Consider the following 19,655-nt stretch of genomic DNA (forward strand, 5'->3'; position numbering starts at 1 on the left):
TTATTAAAACGTTAAAATTTTTTTTAGCCTTGTTGAAAATCAAAGCAACGATGTGATTCTCGCCAATATTCACACGGGAATATTCTGTCGCATGCTTTATTCTTCAAGCTTAAATCTTATTAAATCTTCCCCCATCTTTCAACCATTGATAAATATACTTCAAAACCCCACACAAATAGAGAGTGGATTCATATTTCAGCGGGGAGCTCAAATCTCACATCTTAATAAAAATCTGCCCCTGGATGAAATTATGGAGGGTATAAAGGGGTTAAACTAGTGGTTTAAGCAACTCTTTGGTTGGAAACCAATAGTTATAGGATCCATTATCTGGAAACCTCATAACCAGAAAGCTCTGAATCACGAAATGGAATCTCCCATAGACTTCATTTAATTAAATAATTCACATTTTTTAAAATGCATTTCCTTTCTCTCTGTAATAATAAAACAGTACCTTGTACTTTATCCTAAGATATAATTAATGCCTATTGGGTTTATTTAACATTAAATGATTTTTTGTTGACTTAAAGTTTGGAAATCCGAGTTACGGAAAGATCGCTTATCTGGAAAATCCCAGCTCCTGAGTATTCTGGATAACAGGTCCCATACCTGGGACCTAGTTCAGAACTATGGCCATCTACCGTAGACCAAATTTCAACCTTAACCCGCACACCCTTAGCTCTCCAAAAAATTCCCCGCTCGGTGCACAATGCCTAGGGGGATCGGCACCCCCTCCACAGATTCCAAGCAAACAAATAGCAGTGGCACTCAAGAGCTTCGAGTGGGACTAGCCCTTAAAATTCTTTATTGCGGAAAAAACATGCAACGTTTCGAGGCAAAACTGCCCCTTTGTCAAGCATAAATAAAAGTGAGAAGAGACAGTAATATATAACCATTCAATTAACAATGATTGACACCAATCAATTAAGTGTGTTACTAGTGAAAAGTGATAATTAACCGTAGACGCCATTGTAAGCAAATAATTCACATTTCTAAAAATGATTTCCTTTTTCTCTGTAATAATAAAACAGTATCTTGTACTTGATCCCAACTAAGATATAATAAATCCCAATTGGAAGCAAAACAATCAAATTGAGTTTATTAATGTTTAAATGATTTTTTCAGTAGTCTTAAGGTATGGAGGTCCAAATTACAGAAAAATCCCTTATCTGGAAAACCCCACGTCCCGAGCATTCTGGATAATAGGCCCCATACCTGTACTGCAAAACAATATTTGCATGCCCTTAGGAATGTGGATCTGAGCCAATCAGCAGGAAGCTGACTCATAGGGGCACATTTACTTACTCACGAACGGCCGAATGCGTCCGATTGCGTTTTTTTCGTAATGATCGGTATTTGGCGATTTTTCGGAAAATTGTCGCGACTTTTTCGTTGCCATTCTGAATGTTGCGCAAAATCTGGCAATTTTTTCGTAGCGTTACTACTTGCGCGAAAAGTCGCGACTTTTTCGTAGCCTTCGCGCCGAGTACGAAAGATTCGGATTCATTCAAGCTTCAGTATGGTGACTTTTCTTGGGCCAGGTTGGAGCTGCAGGGTGCCATTGAGTCCTATGGGAGGCTTCCAAAATCATGCTAAGTCTGAAAGTTTCGCCCACCGCTTACGAGCGCTCAATATGAAAAATTTGCGACAAGATACGAGCGCATCGTAATGGCTACGAAAAACTCGCGTTTTTTCGCGCAAATCGTATTGGTAACGAAAAAGTCGCGACAATTTCCGAAAAGTCGTAAAGGCGCCGAAAAAAATCGCAAAAAATACGAAAAAGTCGCAAAATGTTCGTTTTCCAATCGGAATTTTTCCAATTCGGATTCGTGGGTTAGTAAATGTGCCCCATAGTCTTACTAACTGAGCATATTCACTTGGTCTGGGTGTCTGTGCAGGAGTGAGGCATTATGGGAACTTTCTTTACACAGCTCAGCGTTTTTTCTTCCTGTTCAGATCTTCTGAACAGGTGAAATATGGGGAGACTTAAGGGCACTATTGAGACAACTGAAGGCATGCACTTTATGTTTTCTTATGTAAGATAAATAAATGCTATAGCCTGCAAAGGATGACATGGTGAATGGCCATCATTTGTCTTTCCTTACAATTAAAAAGCACTTGATCACATCCACTTGTGACTACCAAACACTGCAATATTTCCAGATGTACATATTCTTTGGTATTGGCACTCCTGTTGAATGAATGGAATTGGCCTTTTTTGTTATATACTATGGGGCACATTTACAAAAGCACGAACGCTCCGAGCGTATTTTTGCCGATTTTTCTTGGGCGTCCGCACGACTTTTTCGTACGGCGCACGACTTTTTCGTACGGCGCACGACTTTTTCGTACGGCGCACGACTTTTTCGTACGGCGCACGACTTTTTCGTACGGCGCACAACTTTTTCGGACGGCGCACGACTTTTTCGGACGTTTGCACGACTTTTTCGGACGTTTGCACGAAAAAATCGTAAAGGTTTTACCGTTGTTTACAATTGTTCGGTACGAAAATTTTGTGAATTTCGGATCGCCAATACGATATTATCGTGACTAATACGATTTTTTCGTAAGCATTTTCGTGATATGTGCGATCTTCCGAAATTTTCGTTTCCAATACGATTTTTTCCCATTCGTGATTCGGATTCGTGGATTAGTAAATGTGCCCCTATGTGTTCCTGTAGAATCGCTGCATTTCACAAAGCTCAGTTGCCATACAAAACAAGGTGCTTCTTAACATCATGGGTGTTTATTGCTATAAAATAACAGCAGTAAATTAGATGCATATACTACATTGGAAAGATTAACTTAAATGGTGGTGACTATATTACTTCCCTTTAGTATTAGGTTTAAGTATGACTTTGAAAATCAGCCCAAGACAGGGATATTCCAGGTGATTAATGATCCTGATTATGTTTATATGCTATTGATCCTGCAGTTTTTGAAACACTGGACTCCCTTAACAGATTTTAATCTCCTCTGAATCTTCTTGCAAACTTAAAAAAAAAAAAAAAGTCTAGCTTTAATTTATTTTTTGTATGTAAAAATCCCCTTAGACTCTCACGTCCATGGCGTGTCATTTCTGCTGTCTTTGAAGCTGTCTTGTAATAAACATTTTTTTTTTTAGTATATTACTTAAAGGACAATGAAAGGTTATTAAAAATAAGTCTAAAGGCATTCTTTTTAAGTACTTACTGCATATCTAAATTCCCAGATCCCTGCTTGCTTCTCTGAGATATGGTGCTGGCAGCCTACAGCAGTGTGAAGACTACAGTGACATCACTGAAATATCTCTGTCCTTCCTGTAGGTGCCAGCGGCAGCCTTCCTGTTCTCTGAGCATGTGTGTAACTTGATCCTGTCTGCTGTTCTGAGCTACACATGCCCACCAGCCAATCAGAAGCGGATCTGGCGGAGGGGGGGGAAGGAAAGATACACATGTGCAGTATGAAGCAAGGAGTGAAAGGAAGGGAGAATACCTTTTTAGAGATGGCTGCCTGTTCTAGAAAATGTGAAGTAAGTGTGACTGAGTAAATATTTGATTAGGTGAGCCAAAAGTGTGGCGTTTTACTAAACAATAGGAGGACTATTGGGCAGTATGCTTTTTAAATTTTGACTTGCATTCTCCTTTAACCATGATCCTACTAGCTTTTAGCTTTTCAGAGATAAATAACAAAACCTCTCTCAACTCATCTGTATGAATTTATTTGCGGTGAGCAATCACAAAAAGAGCAATTAACCTTATCAAAAATAAATACAAAATTTTTTTTCCAGAATTTAAACAAAAAAAATAAAAAAAAATTGTCAGTGGTCATTTAAAAGTGTTAGTTCAGGCTCTGAATCAGAATGTTCCTCTTCACTGGAAGAACAGTTTGATTTCCTGCTTCTGTCTTTTCTTTTCCTTCTACGAACATAAACACAACTTGGCGCTTGTTCCTTAGATGGAGCGTCATGGGCGCAGTCTCCTTTTTGTAAAGCTTTCAGAAGGCAGCTGTGAAACCTAAGGAGAAAGTAGTTACTTTCTATTAAGTAATGTTATTAGTAAGGGTACTAGACATAAGCAGCATCATAAAATGTTTAACAATTGAACTTAATTCTGTCAGGCAGGGCCACCATCAGAAACTTTAGAACTCTGTACAAGTTATATATATATGAGGCCCCCCACAAGCGCGCAATACCAAAACTTTGGCCACGCCCCTTGTATGTGCAATATAAAGAACTGATGTCACTCTAGAATAAGCAGTTCACATAAAGAGTTCCAATGATTAATGTATTAATAAGTCATTTAGTTTATTGGGGGTCAGTTGAGTTTTCCCTAAGCTTAACTCCTTCCCAGCTACCTGCCCCTGCTCTGTGCTATCATTGATTGATACAAAAGTTACATAAGTTTTTGCATACGTTACATAAATTACATAAGTTTAGTGGCTCAATGATCTTGCTATGAGGCCCAATAACTAGTCAGTAGTTGTTCATAAAAACAGTAGAAACCTAATAAGTCAGTATTTTATTTAGGGGAGTTTATACAAAACTTTTTGCATAAGTGTATTCTGCACCTTTATTTAATACTGCAAACCGATATTCACATTCTCACATCAGATACTTCTCAGTTAACATGTTGCTTATTATAAATTACATGTAACAGTTTCACAATGTAAAACATACGATTATATTTATACCAGCTGTGTCCAGACTGATGTAGGGACTGCCTTTACTAATGTTATCACATAAAGGTGATAAGTGCTGTGGAGCCCAATAACCCATTCCCACTGCTGCAAAGTTCAACTTATGAGCAAGTTACGCTATTTGTGTAACTTTCGCGACGCAACCAGGTTCCCTTATGAAGAAAGATTTCATGGGGCCCAGCACAATTGCACCTTCTCTCCCCCCCAATGGTGGCCCTGCTGTCAGCTATGCTTTACATAGTTGAAATTATGAAATAGGGTTATTTTTGTTAGAATTCTGCTGTTCCAATTATAATCTTTGTATTTTGGTTTTGAATATAATCATCTCGACAACTTAGAAACTTTAATTCTTGCTTTTGTTTAGAAAACAACAGTATACAACATTTGGAGCAGGTGTGCTACTCCTAAAAGAATGTGTACCACTTATGTCTGAACTAAAAGTTCAATGTGACTTCCCTCTTGAGGCAAGGTGTACTAACTGGGAAGTTTAGGATCTGATTTAGAGAATGCAGTTGCAGAAAATGTACTTTTTAAAGAGATGCTGATTTTTGTGGGCTGGATAGTATTTTATATAATGATACCATATAGTACAATAATAAAAAAATACATAGCCTATTATTGCATATACATGTACGGCAAGCATAAGAAAGAAAAATATGAAAATAAATATATGTAAGATAAAAATATAAATTTATCCCCCACATTCCCAGAGATTTAGCATATGATTGATCAGGTCACAGAAATGCGTTTTTTTATTAATTGTCTGGGTAAGAGATTATGAGTCCACCAACCTGGTTATTCGTCTTTTATTCTCTTCCATTTTCCTATTCGCTGTCTGCACCAGAAATTCTATATACTCTTGGCTTACCAAACACTTCCCATTTTGTGTGAGAGGGACTTCCAAGCCATGGGTACTTCGTACTGCCTTGCAAAATAAAAGCACGGATTGCATAAGGATCATTATACATTTCATAATGAATCTAGTAGTTTTTCAGATCCACAGGAAACTGGCTTCCTCAAGCCCTCCAGCCAGGGAATATATCAGAAATAGCATCTTAATGTAATTTCTGTTAGTAGATATAAACTTAAAGGAGAAGGAAAGGCTAAATAACTGGGGGGCGCCAAATAATAAGGTGGAGTGCAAGTTCAGATTTTACTTTTCATACAAAAGTGACGTCCCAGAAATGCATTGTAGGTCAAAATTATCGGGACAATAATTTGTACGATTTTATTGGTGCGTGTATGGCCAAGCTTTAAGAACCCCCAGTGATTGTAATCGCTTACCTGATACCCCTGGTGGTGCTCCTGTTAGGAGAAAACTGCCCTGGCCCGGGGTATATGTGAGCAAGCGTTCCTCTTCCTGCAGTTTTCTTTTGTCAGAATCTCTGGGGCAGATACATGCGTATTTAAGCGAAAAAGCAGTTTTTTTTGTTAAAGATGGTTTTTCACTCTACTGCACATGCAGGAAGACCGAAGCAGAAAGAAGGATTGTTAGCTCACATATACCCCTGGCCGGTGCAGGATTAATCCATAGAACACATAGTGACAATTTGTACAATTTACAAGAAACATTCAGATGCAAGTAAACACAGACTTTTTTTTAAGTCCAATTCCTACTCCATCAGTACCATTTTATTTGTATGAATAGATTTTAACTTTAACAGCAAACGGCATTTCATCAACCTACTGTTCATTTGCTTTGTTCTGTCTGATTCTTCTTTGAAAAAAGTACAAGTATTTCTGCACCTTTTTGGTATCCTTATAACAAATAAAAGTTTACCACAACATCAGTGATTTATAGTTCTGGGAAATCTATCTTCACTAACATTAGCTTGATTTTGAACCAATCTCCAATGCAAGCTGCATCTGAATAAAATATCTGCATCTGCTGCAAATAACTACTTTAATATAAAAACTGATTTGGCTTATTAGCTCTTAGCAAACCACTAAGTTTATGCTTCTCAAAAATGCTTATGAATAGCTGTAACTGAGCTACTGAAGTAGTTCCCCATTCAGCAATTTGTGGCTACCATTTTACTTATTAATGGCACGAGCGCCTTTACCCAAGGTGGGGTATACATAACAAACCTACCATTATAATTTTTCCTTTCTTTCCAACAGTGATTCCGGAATTCCTGAAGCCAGAATTAATTGCAACACCATGCTGAAAGGTTAAAAAATGGAAGATTAGTGTGCTGCAAAGTTAGATTGCCAAGTTATTGGGCAAGGATCATATTACAGCCCTGCCAGTCACAACTGCAGTAGACTATAAATGGCAATTCTGTGCCCAATTCTTTAGGTACAAGTTGGCTGAAACTGGGCACAAAGGGAACCCTGGAGGTACTGCCTGGTAAGGAGATTGCTGTAGCTCCAGGGCTTCGGAGTCAACAGCAGTGCTTGATATGAAACGAAGACAGGAAGGACTAAGCAGCGCTTAGTGCAAGTAAGAATAGGGTTTAACACACAAATTACTGCAGGAAAAAGTGCACTCGTTGACATAAATGACCTTTAGTGGCTGTAGCTGAGGGGACAAATCCCATTCATGGCTATCTAAAAAGCTACAGAATCAAAACACTTGTTGCCAAGAAATGGCTTATTTATAGGTGCTGGATGAACATATATACACTTTAATAAAAAAAAAAAAAACTATGTGGTGGCCCTTTCAACAGGACCAATGCTAACTTACTAGAATCTGTGCATCCTCAAGTTTATGACACTGGACATGAAGGACAAATGGTTCAAACTTCAGCACAACATCCCCAGTAGCATTCTTTAGCGCTGCAAACTGAAGTGAAGTACAAATAAGCTAACAGTTGTTAAAAGTGACCTAATACAATAACAATATAACAAAGCAGACATAATTAAAACAACAATAATATATTAGTTACAAAGCTGGTTCAATCTTCAGCATGATATACTGCATAGGGCTGCAGGTGTGTATACATAACTCTGCCCAGGTTTGGGAGGGCGCAAGAATATGAAAGGATAGAGACAGTGGAGCAGCAAAATTAGAAATATATTTTTCATTGACCTGGGACATTGTACAGATATGGAATCCCGTATCCAGAAACCCGTTATCCAGAAAGTTCTGAATTACGTAAAGGCCATCTGCCATAGACTCCATTATAAGCAAATATTTCTAATTTTTAAAAATGATTTCCTTTTTCTCTGTAATTAGAAACCAGTACCTTGTACTTGATCCCAAATAAGATATAATGAATCCCTACTGCAGGCAAAACCATCCTATTGGGTTTATTCAATATCTAAATGATTTTTAGCAGACTTAAATTACGGAGATCCAAATTATGGAAAGATCCTGTATCCAGAAAACCCCAGGTCCCGAGCATTCTGGATAAGAGGTCCCGTACCTGTTAAACTTTTGTGTTTTTATGTAAAAAAAATAAAAGAAATAAAAACAATGAGCCTTTTAATAGCAAGAAATGCCAGGGCAATATATTATATACTTACCACATCATCAGGTTTACAAAGCTGATGCGTTACAAAAAGCCAGGAACAGTTCTGCTTCTGTATTATAGAGCTATCCAGAGTCTGAAAGACAAAACAATTGGAAACTCTGACATAGCCATATACCCTCTGCAATCAGACATTCAGTCTGGGCCCAAGCATGTGCTGCATTGCAGGCTACTGGTGCTACACAGACACACACACAAACATCCAATAAGGCTATACACATACGTTTTTCTATATATACAAATTAAACCTTGTCATTTTACAAAAATATTCAGAACCAGACAGTATACTGTCGGCAGTAAGAGGGTTAAAGTGAGAAAGCAAAGATTCCACCCACCTCATTGATCATGATCACCCTCCCCGAGCATGAGCTGGTGGTGAAATAGCGCTCCTGCTGGTTAATCAGACGCACAGTCTCTTCGATATCCTCATCTACGCTGCCTTTCTTACTGACATCTGCTTTCCGCAATGATTGCTGCTTCCAATGGGAAAATGCCTCCTGTTTCTCCATCGCCCTGTTAAAACTTTCCCACTCACAACACAATTATCTACCACAGGACTACTGAAACACTTCTAAGGTTGTCATTCTCATTTCTACCTACGAGAGCCTAGCATGGAAACACTTCCTTTCAACAGTGCGCATTTCACGTAAAGCATGATCAACTGACGCCAAAGGTTTCAGTGGGCACTGAAAGTTGTCAAAGCGAGTTGCCATGAGTAAAGATGGTTTCCTGGTTTCGGGCGGAAGTTACGTGTTTGACTTTGCTCCTTAGTGGAGGTTCTGCTCAGTGACGCTGGTAATCTGTGAGTTGAGCGGCAGTAAAGCTGCATAGTTTCTGGCAATCAAATAAATTCATTTTAGGCAATGTGCATTTTATTTTAACGAAATTCGACAATAATTGTATTGATTGTAACAGTTAATATACATAACGATAGCGTATCGATATTGTTTATCACGTTTGTCAAATTTTGTAAATTCTGATTTTACATTTCAAAGAACTATAGCACCAAAACTGTTTATAACAGGTTTTTATATTTTATAGTATATCATTTGCTGCAGCTGAAACGTGAAATTGCAACCTAGATAAAAGTATTTTGCTGTTATTCAGATAGTCCCTGCATTTTGTACGAATCATTGTGCAATGGGTTCCTATAAGAATGCCACAGCTTTAAAGGATCTAAATACCAAAGCACTTGCCATTATTCAGATCATCCCAGTAGTTAGTGCATATCCTGTAAAAATACTAGTCCATATATATAATCCTTTTAAAAATTCAACAATAACTGATTCAAATAATGGATATAAAAAAAACAATAACACAAGTAAGTGAAAATGATTACAGTAGCTTGGGAAATCACTGCATAAATGTTCCAAGCAGCAGTCAAGCTTGATAAAGCGACAATGTGGATCTGAAACGCTACTGTCTGGATTCTGTGCCAAATATGTGAAATAAAGGTACAGGTACGGGACCTGTTATCCAGAATGCTTGGGATCTCTGGTTTTCCAGAAAAAGGGTCTTTCTGTAATTTAGATCTCCATAACTTAAGTCCACTAAAAATCATTTAAATATTGAATAAAACCAATAGGATTGCTTTGCCCTCAATAAAGATTAATTATATCTTAGTTGGGATCAAGTATCAGGTACTGTTTTATTATTACAGAGAAAAAGGAAATCATTTTTAAAACTTAGAATTATTTGCTTATAATGGAGTCTATGGGAGATGGCCTTTCCGTAATTTGGAACTTTCTGGATAACAGTTTTCCAGATAAGGGATCCCATACCTGTATTTTATTTTAAAGAAAAATCTGTGGAGTGCTGTCTGGAACACATATGCAGAGGGAAACAAGGTAAAAACAGGACACCACCAAAATCCAACAGCCCTCCCTTTTTTTAAGCAGCATTCCACTGATCAGTTATGACTTTTAAAACAAAATTTGGGGAAATGTAATATAGTTCAATAACAGAAAAAATTCTCAATGGGGATTGCAAACAGTTTTGGCTTTGTGGAAATGTAAAATACCTTTTGCAAATCCTTTGCCTTTCGTGCAACAGTAAGATAACAATTTTTTAACCTTGTGCCAGCGTGCAGTATATGTAATAATATGAATGAAATCCTTATTTCTGTGCTAATAATTACACCATCTTCAAGCTAGTCTTAAACATTTGAAATCAAAATTTGCAATGCAATAACATGAAAATGTCATCTAATGTTGTCTAATGAAAAATATTGCATTGCAAAATGCAAATTTTTATTCTTATTTGTGTGCAAATCTTATTACGTTCCCCGATTAGTTAGTAAAAAAGGGAAAGTCTGATGCACTCACTATATAAGATATGTCTCCTTCCGAAGGAAGCTAGTTTACTTGACCTCATTAAACAATATGGCTGCTCCCAAACACATTAACAAAAAGGTATACATATAAGTAAGGATTTCTGCTCCTAGCAATCTGTTTTTACAGAGAAAGGGAAGTAAACTACATATACATTTGGTATCATTTTTTTTAAAGGACACTGGTTTTGAATGAAAAAATCTGTAAGTTATGGTGGTCCCTATACACATTAACCTGGATCACACCTGATCACATCTTAGGCACGTCCTACTTTTTGTGGGAGTAATATATTACTGAATAACAAGAACGAGTCAGTCAGTGGGCAACGGTCAAAATAGGAAAGGTGAGGAAACATGTATTGGACAGTACAGGGTAAGACTGGGACATGTGCTAATTTATCTTGCTAACTGCTGTCTTCACGGATATGTGGCAGGTTAATACGTTTATCTGGTTTCTCATTGAAAATTGTAATTTTTGTACATCTTTTTAAAGAATGAGAAAAAGCCTTTAATGTACACAGTGTTATAATTCAGTTTATTTTTGAGGACTAAAGTGTCTATAGATATTGTGAGCATTATGTCCTCTGTCTTCTTTAGATTTAAATGGCATCCATTAGCAGAGTGATGCGTGCAATACGTGTGTTTGAATTTGGAAAGGCTGATGTCCTTAAACTATGTACAGATTTGCCATTACCTTCACCAGGAAAAAATGAGGTAAATCATCACTCAAAGCTTCTGTAAGAAAAAGATAATATTTAACAGCTATTGATTTTATCTCCACTGTTTTCCATGATGGTTATACACCTTTTGTCTGTGTTTAATTCAGATTGGTTGCATTCATATGCCCTGGGCTTAAAATTGAGTCTGCATGTTCCTACATATATAGTAATAAGTGTCAGCTCCCAAAATTGAAATTTAGAGGTTAGGTTTACAAAAGCATATCAGTAACTCTATCCTGGTCCCAAGAGACCACATTTAGCTATATTTCTTGTAGAAATAAATGAAAAGGATTTCTCTATTGCCATTTTTTTTTTGCTGAAAGAACACATCTCTTGCAGAACGTTTCTGCAGAATATCTGTAAGAAAATATTGTTTACTTGTGTGTTTCTTCATTAAAGGTATTAATCCGAGTTCATGCTTGTGGAATAAATCCAGTTGAGACCTATATTCGAGCTGGAACTTATGCCAGAAAGCCAACTCTACCATACACTCCAGGAACAGATGTGGCTGGTGTCATTGAGAGTGTTGGGAAGGATGTGACTTTATTCAAGGTACTATGCTTGGTACTGCTCCAAGTTAGATTGTTTCTGAAATCCCTCGCTACACTTTCACCTATTTATGTAGGTAGTAAGGACTCTGCCTGTAAAGGCTTTCGAAGGTATAAGTCATACGTAAGTTCTAAAAATATGGGGACATTTATGCTTGAGAAATTGTTTTTGGTATGACTTGTAGAATGGAAATAATAGTTTAACAGGATATGATGAGTGAAGTTGTGTATTATTTTGGAAATTGGGGATTTTTGTAAGGGACCTACTAGAGGTTAATAGGTTATTGTGTAAGCTTAAGAATAGAGGTTCATTTTAAAGGACATCAACCCAAAAAATTATTTAATTATTGCCTAGAATAAAACATAATTCTAAGCAACTTTGCAATATACATTAATTAAAATAATGTTTTTTTTTAAGTTATTTGTATATATAATTGTTAGTAAAAGCAGTGTTTGTCCTTTTCTGTACTCTGCCCTGGTGGCTCTGGTAGTTGAAACAATGTATCACAAGCCAGCAGATTGACAGACCTGTAGGAGACTGACCTTTGCAGCATTGTTTAAAAAGTGATAACCAAGAGTTAAGCAAATGCTGCTTTTAACAGAAATTACATTTACAAAAAAACTTTTAAAGCACTAAACATGTTTAATAAATTCAAATTGGAAGGTTGCTTCAAATTATTTTCTGCAATGATTGGAAACTGATCCAAGTTCCCACTAAATCTGCAATGATTTCACTTTTCTGTACCCAAGTACTATGTATATGTGTGCTATTCATTTTATTGGTTTTGAGGGTGTGTTGCAGTTTTGCCTGTCCACCAGCATGGCACAGATATGAACACTGGCACTTTCTGTATTTAATGCAGAGTGTACTATCAGTACCCAGTGACTTCTAAACACATATTTATAAAGCACCAAAATTACCTGTAGTGCTGTACAATAAATAGTATCAAGTAACTATATAAAAAAAAATAATATCTTTCAAATTTTTATTATTTAAATAAATGTAGCTGTATCTTTAAATTCCATTAAAAATTGTTTAATTCTTTTCTCTTTATTTCATTTTGCTAGAGAGGTGACCGTGTTTTCACTACCAGTACCATCTCAGGAGGCTATGCTGAATACTCCATTGCTTCTGCAGATACAGTTTATCCTTTGCCTGATCTACTGAGCTTCAAGCAGGGAGCAGCCATATCCATTCCATATTTTACTGCTTACAGGGCCCTTTTTTCCAAGTAAGTTTTCTGATTATAGTAACTTAACTATTTAAAAGACAACAAAAGTAAAACAAAAAGGACCTGTGGGGGGGGGGGGGGGGGAGATATAAATTTGTTAGACACCAGCTGTCTTGCCTTTTTTAAGAAAAGGTCTGACCTGGGGAAGTTCCCTAAAGAAAGCTGCCCCTCCATGTTTTCCCTTACTCTGCTGCATACTTATCCATTCTAAATTGCCACAAGGGAGAGTTGGGAGCAAGTTTTTCAATGTTTTATGGAAAATTGTACAGTATTTTTGTCAAAATTTGTCTAAATGTTGTGTTTTCTAGAGCACATGGGAGACCTGGGGAAGTGATCCTTGTCCATGGTGCAAGTGGAGGAGTAAGTATTATGGCTAAATTACTGTAAAATATCTCTTTTTGCAGACTATTACATCAAACATTTAATATATTTTTAGCATCTGTAAAACAGCTTCTCTAGTCTTGTTTCTCTGTAGTCTTGTTTCCAGAATAATTGTACCTTTCATTTAATGAAATTATGAATTTGGCTATACTGGCACATTTTTTTTAGTAGTTATACCTACGTGGGAACTGTGAAAAGTTAAAAACCTGCTGTTTTAAATTTACTTATGCTTTAGAGCGAATTTTTATCACATTTGTTAAACTTTGACTAAATGGTTTGGATAAGGTGGACAGATTACTGTAAGAATTGTTATAATAAATGCAAGTTGCTGGGCCATACTGATTACACTGAAACTAAATGTGGCCAATTGTAACCTTTAGGTTAGGGTTAGTCTATATGCTATACTGTTGTGTGTCATTATTAGTAACTAGCTGGTTAATTTTGTAATTCTGTAGTTGCTTATTTGTGTTGATTCCTACTCAACACTCTGCACTTTGCATGGGATGCCTTATCCAGAAGCCCATTATCCAGCTCTTAATTATGGGAAGACCATTCCATTTTGAGCACATAATTCACATTTTTAAAAATGATTTCCTTTTTCTCTGAATCCATTACCATATTAATGGCAAAACAGCCCTATTGGGTTTATTTAATGTTGAAATATTCTTTAGTAGACTTAGGGAATTGAAATCCAAAATACAGAAAGCCCCCTTATCTGAAAAACCTAAGGTCCCAAGCGTTTAGGATAAACGATCCCATGCCTGTACCATGGCAACCAACCTTGTTAACCACAATGGCATTAAACCTTTAGTAGTTCATAGGTTCAGTAAGATAAGCACATGACAAGCAGCCCTACCTGTTGAAATTTCTATGCAATCCCCAAAAACAGAAAATAATTTAACCATCTACAGGTGCCTGCTCTAAACTTACAATCCAAGTTTTATAGGTATACTACCTGTATTTTATTTTTCTTTTTTTATAGGTGGGAATAGCAGCTTGCCAGATAGCTAGAGCATACGGATTTCGAGTTTTTGGTACAGCAGGTACACCTGAAGGTTTAAACCTTGTTCTTAAAAATGGTGCACACAAAGTGTTCAATCACAGAGAGGAAGATTATATTGATAAAATTCAGGTAACTGTTATTTTTAATGAATTGCTATACATTTTGTATAATCAAAGCATATGTGAATTCTAAACAATTTTGCAACATACATTAAAAGTAGATGTGCAACAGTGTTATACTTAGAATTTGTAAATGTGTATTCTATTAAAGACAGTTTCTCTTTGGTGCTACATTCTGACATTTTATATATTGGTATTGTTTTATAAAATCATTAATATCAATTTGTTACTTTCTGCAGGAAGCTACAGGTGGAGCGGGTGTTGATGTTATTTTAGAGATGTTATCCAATGTTAACCTCAGCCATGATCTAAACCTTCTGGCAGCTGGTGGTAGGGTAATTGTAAGTATATTTTGTTTGATTAAATATAACCTTGTAATGGAGCACTCTTTAAATTTCTGAAAAATTCATAATTCTTTCCAGATTGTAGGCTGCAGAGGGCCTATTGAAATAAACCCCAGGGATACTATGGCTAAAGAAACAAGTATAATTGGAGTATCACTCTTCAGTGCAACAAAGGTAATACATATAAAATTCATAGAATTTTGCATGTAAATGACAAGCTATATTTTATATACCGTATATACTCGAGTATAAGCCGATCCGAATATAAGCCGAGGTACCTAATTTTACCTAAGAAAACTGGAAAAACGTATTGACTCGAGTATAAGCCTAGGGTTTTGCGTGCAACGGATGCCAGACACATCCATTGCCAGATGCCAGGTTTTATTGAATGTTTCCTAAAGATTTGTGGAGGATTTTATTAACTTCCTTTACCAGCAGCACTGTTTATTTTATACCTAGGGATATATTACTTTAAACCACATGCCAAAGTACAGTGTTCCCAATGGAGCAGTCTCCATGTGTCAAGTTATCAAAAACAGAAAAGAAAGAAAAAAAAATGATAAATGATCATGTTAACATTGAACAGCCCTGCTGCAATGTTATTCAAATGTTTCCCCCAATGGCTTACCTGCAGCCTCATTGCATGTACATAAAGCTACAAGAGAACAACATGACCTCATTAAAAAATATGGCTGTAATTAAAGCCAGAATATAATCTCAAACTCCTGAGCTGTTGGGGGGGGGTGCGCGCGCATCGCGTCACTCCTCCATCCGTGCATGCGGCTGTCCGGCCGGCCGCCCGGCTGCCCGTCTTACATTGATTCTCATCATCTCATGATCCTCATAAGAGCATCATATTCCTAATACATTGTACCTTCTGTTACATCCCCTAAAAACCTGTCAATGGCAGGAGCTTACAAAATGGGCTGCAGTGATGGAGTGGCACTTCCAAAACCTCCCAATGTAACACGTGTGAAGTGACTACAACGACTGGTTTCTGACAGACTGCTTGGCCAGTGACATATGTGCAGCAAGCAGGATCCAAATGCCACTCGCAATGCCATATATGAAGTTGATAATAACCATACCTGCCTTAAAAACAGCCATGGGGAGGGGTGGTGCATCCATACTGCCGTCCGGTGGTACAGACTGGTCGACAGGTACAGTCGGGGGGGGGGTGTGCGAGCGCATTGCTTCGCTATTCATGCCGTCCGGTGGTAAAGTCTGCAGGGGGAGGGTGCAAGCGTATTGCGTCACTACTCAGGCCGTATGGTTGTAAAGTCTGCAGGGGTGGGGCTTGGGGGAGGGGTGCGAGCGCATTGCGTCGCTACTCAGGCTGCCCGGATGTAAAGTCTGCAGGGGGGGGGGGGTGCGAGCGCATCGCGTCGCTACTCCTCCGTCTGTGCAACGTCTGCAGGTGGCGCATCGCGTCGCTACTCCGCCCGTCAGCTGCTAAAGTCTGCATGGGGGGCGGGGGGGGGGGGGGCAAGCGCATTGCGCTGCTCCTTCGTCCGTGCGTGTGTGCGTCTAGCGGCCTGGCGATACAGTCTTCTGGTACAGTCTGGTGGGGGGGAAGGGAATCAAATCCATATACTCGAGTATAAGCCGAGGGTGACTTTTTCAGCACCAAGTATATACGGTACATAATATGTTCTTTTCATCATTTACTGTAACCACCCCAAATCACCCTAGCCCTACAGCAGTCAAGATCCATGCCAAAGATTCCCCCAGTATGTCCCTATTTTTCTATTTGCTTAGTATGCTCTGGGTTAACTGAGCACTGGGACTGATATATAATATACAGGGCAAAAAGTGAGGTTCCCTCTATTAAATATATCATTTTAGTTCAATAAGTAAAGGTATAGTATTGAGTCCATAAGTTTAAACAAGCGCCTACTAAACTCGACGCTGTAGGACTGATGTGTGATTCTAAATGTGCTGGGATCCTTAACAGCTTTCTGAAGTCTAATTACTAATCAACCTCCAGTATAAGGTACCTACAAGTGGCAAAGGCCAAAATGAAGGAGCAAATAATAAATTTGAATTTTAGTTGAGGTTTGAAAGGTGTGAAAGTTTTATATGGATAATATGTAAAACTTAAATAATATAAAACAGGTTAAACATCACTGAATTAATGGTTCCAATTCATTTAAAATAAGACAAAAGAGGCATCCTGCTGCAACATGTAACTTGATTTTATTATTTGTTTTCTCATTTTGGCCTTTGCCACTGTATGTACCCTTGACAGGTTAACTTTATATCTGGGTACGTGGTTACAATTTAAAAATAAATATAAACATATTGCTGGAGGTACATGCTTTGTCACTTCCGCTATCACTGTGCATAACAAATTGGGACACTTTAGTATATATAAGTTTAGTAAAATAAATCCCATATTTATAAAACATTGTTGTCTTCCTTGCACATGAACCCTTGCACCTCAGAAGTGACTTAATAGTTGTCAGTGTATAAAAATCATATATATATATGTGTCTACCAATTTAATGCCACACTACACACAACTGATTGCACAAAATTTAAACTACTTTGAATGTCAGAGGTTAAAGGACAATGAAAAGGCAAAGTCACTTGGGGGTGCCAAAATGTTAGGCACCCCCAAGTGACTTTAATCGCTTACCTTGTACCCCGGGCTGGTGCCCCTGTTAGGAGAAAACAGCACCAGCCCGGGGCACCTGGGGCGATGCGCTTCCTGCTTCTTTAAGCTGTGACTGTGAGTCAGGCGCATGCGCAGTAGAGTGAAAAGCCGATTTCTCTGTTAAATTTTGGCTTTTCACTCTACTGTGCATGCGCGCGCGGCGATAAAGGGAGGAGGAAGCGCTGCAGCTACCCCGGGCTGGTGCTGTTCTCTCCCAACAGGGGCACCAGCCCGGGGTAAGAGGTAGGCGATTAAAGTCACTTGGGAGTGCCTAACATTTTGGCACCACCAAGTGACTTTGCCTTTCCAAGCCCTTTAAGGAGTCTTTATATTAAACATATCTCTCTTTAGGCTAAAGCCACATGGGGCTTATCCTTGGCCGGCAGATAAATGCAGGCCAAGAATCATCCTCTGTGCTGGCACCAGCCTTTCCATGAGCCTGAAGCTATTGCATCAGGCCAGATGCAGGCTCAGAGAAAGGCTAATGCCAATGTAGGGGATGATTCTTGGCCTTTTCTAACAAACTCCATTTGAGTGTGTAACTTCTATTTTTTATATATGGTTCAAGCCTGCTTTTTAATATATATATATTATATTACCTGAATTTTACATAATCAAAACATGCAATATACCAAGTTGTTATAGTCATAACCTACATGATTTTCTTGAATTCTAGGAAGACAGAATGGAAACAGCTGCAGCACTCTTTGGAGGGATGGAAGCTGGTTGGTTAAAACCACTTATTGGTTGTGAATATCCTCTAGAAAAAGCATCTCAAGCCCATGAAGACATTATACAAAGCAGTGGAGCCAGTGGAAAGATGGTTTTTGTGATCTGATTTTTTTTTCTTGAAGTTCACAAAATGTTTGTGATAATAAGATAATCATGAATAAGAAAGAAAAGGGAGTGACATAAATTTTTCTGCATAAAAAGTATGGATTCAGAAAATAATCCTTTCTTATTGACTGACTGTACACAATCGAGATAAAAAATCAATCATTTCTAGTCTGCCAGCTGTATAGGTTGTGCTTGGTTTACATCAACATTTTTCATGCTGAAATGTAATACACCTTTCTTTAAGAGAGTTTCATTATCTTATGTCCCCCTGCCTGCAGTACATAAAGCATTAACTGAGATCAAGATTCAGAATTAATCAGTTTTAAAAAGAATAATTTTTTTTTTACCTGTAAGCTGCCATGAAGGCTTGTGTAATATGGAAGTCATTGCTGCATTTTGCTGCACTCTGTACCTCGTGACAAATAAAAAAAACCTGAATGAATAAATGCTGCACAAGGCAGGAGACAGATTGGAATTAAGCAGCGCTGTATTTGTGGAGCTATTTGGTAACGAGCTAGCGTTAATGTGCCAAAGGCAGGGTGCTAATGTGCAAAAAACATGGTGTTTTGCACCTCATTTTGGACCCAATGCTTTGGAAATGAATCTTCTAATCCTAACACAAAAGTTAGTAGTGTGTGTTGTGAAATGTCTTTTTCATATTTATGGTTATTTGTTGCCCTAGAACAGGTACAGCGACTTAAGCCTCAGTTAAATCAGAAACTGAAGTTGCTCAATTAGAGTTTATTCTTAAGAGCACACAGGGACTTGAGGTGCAGAGTGACATGTTATGCCCCCCCCATGTCAGTAACTAAAACAATACCCAACTGGTACCCCCAACCCCACTTTGGGTAGTGTGTTGCACAAAGGTGGTGTAAGGACAACAAGTCAAGAGCCTCCATTGGGTACCCACTGAGAACCAGAATGCGAATGCTGCAGGTTGCACAAGTGGTGAATCAAAAAAGCAAAAATCTCCTATGTGGATAGACTCTTTGAAAGCGCTTATTTTATGATGTTTGTGATTGCATTGGTTTTAGATTTGCTGATTAAAGTTTTCAAGATCTTATACTTGTGACCCTGCATCTGTTCCACAGTCAGCGATTATATTGAACTGACTTTAAGAAGAGACAGAGGGTAGTAGTGTTACTGAGGTGATTTGAGTGGATGCCTGTTAGACTAATTAGTCTGTGAATAGTAGCACAGTTAGGAGGAGTTTCTCCAATAAATCATAAGTGTTTTTCACTCCTCAGTGCTAAACTATTCACCCCCCTTTGCATTTTTCATGTTTTGTTACATTCCAACCTGTAAGTTAAATGTTTCTTATTCTTATTTTATGTGATGGA

At 37.9% G+C, this 19,655-nt stretch overlaps 2 protein-coding genes across 5 annotated transcripts; one reads left to right on the forward strand and one right to left on the reverse strand.

Annotated features, from left to right (window-relative positions):
• Positions 1-3,676: 3,676 nt before the first annotated feature.
• On the reverse strand, positions 3,677-8,723 carry tyw3 (tRNA-yW synthesizing protein 3 homolog). Its single transcript, NM_001016428.2, is given in 6 exon segments — positions 3,677-3,992; positions 5,466-5,599; positions 6,767-6,838; positions 7,361-7,459; positions 8,143-8,223; positions 8,483-8,723. Coding segments are annotated over 6 exon segments (756 nt in total). The 5' UTR covers positions 8,657-8,723; the 3' UTR covers positions 3,677-3,796.
• A 182-nt stretch (positions 8,724-8,905) lies between these two features.
• On the forward strand, positions 8,906-19,378 carry cryz (crystallin zeta). 4 transcript variants are annotated; one of them, NM_001005689.1, is given in 9 exon segments: positions 8,906-8,949; positions 11,074-11,190; positions 11,595-11,747; positions 12,812-12,975; positions 13,284-13,335; positions 14,339-14,488; positions 14,718-14,819; positions 14,901-14,996; positions 18,155-18,778. In NM_001005689.1, coding segments are annotated over 8 exon segments (990 nt in total). In that variant the 5' UTR covers positions 8,906-8,949; positions 11,074-11,079; the 3' UTR covers positions 18,317-18,778.
• The last annotated feature ends 277 nt before the right edge of the window (positions 19,379-19,655 follow it).

Source organism: Xenopus tropicalis, chromosome 4 (assembly GCF_000004195.4).
Source record: "Xenopus tropicalis strain Nigerian chromosome 4, UCB_Xtro_10.0, whole genome shotgun sequence".
NCBI classification, from domain to species: domain Eukaryota; kingdom Metazoa; phylum Chordata; class Amphibia; order Anura; family Pipidae; genus Xenopus; species Xenopus tropicalis.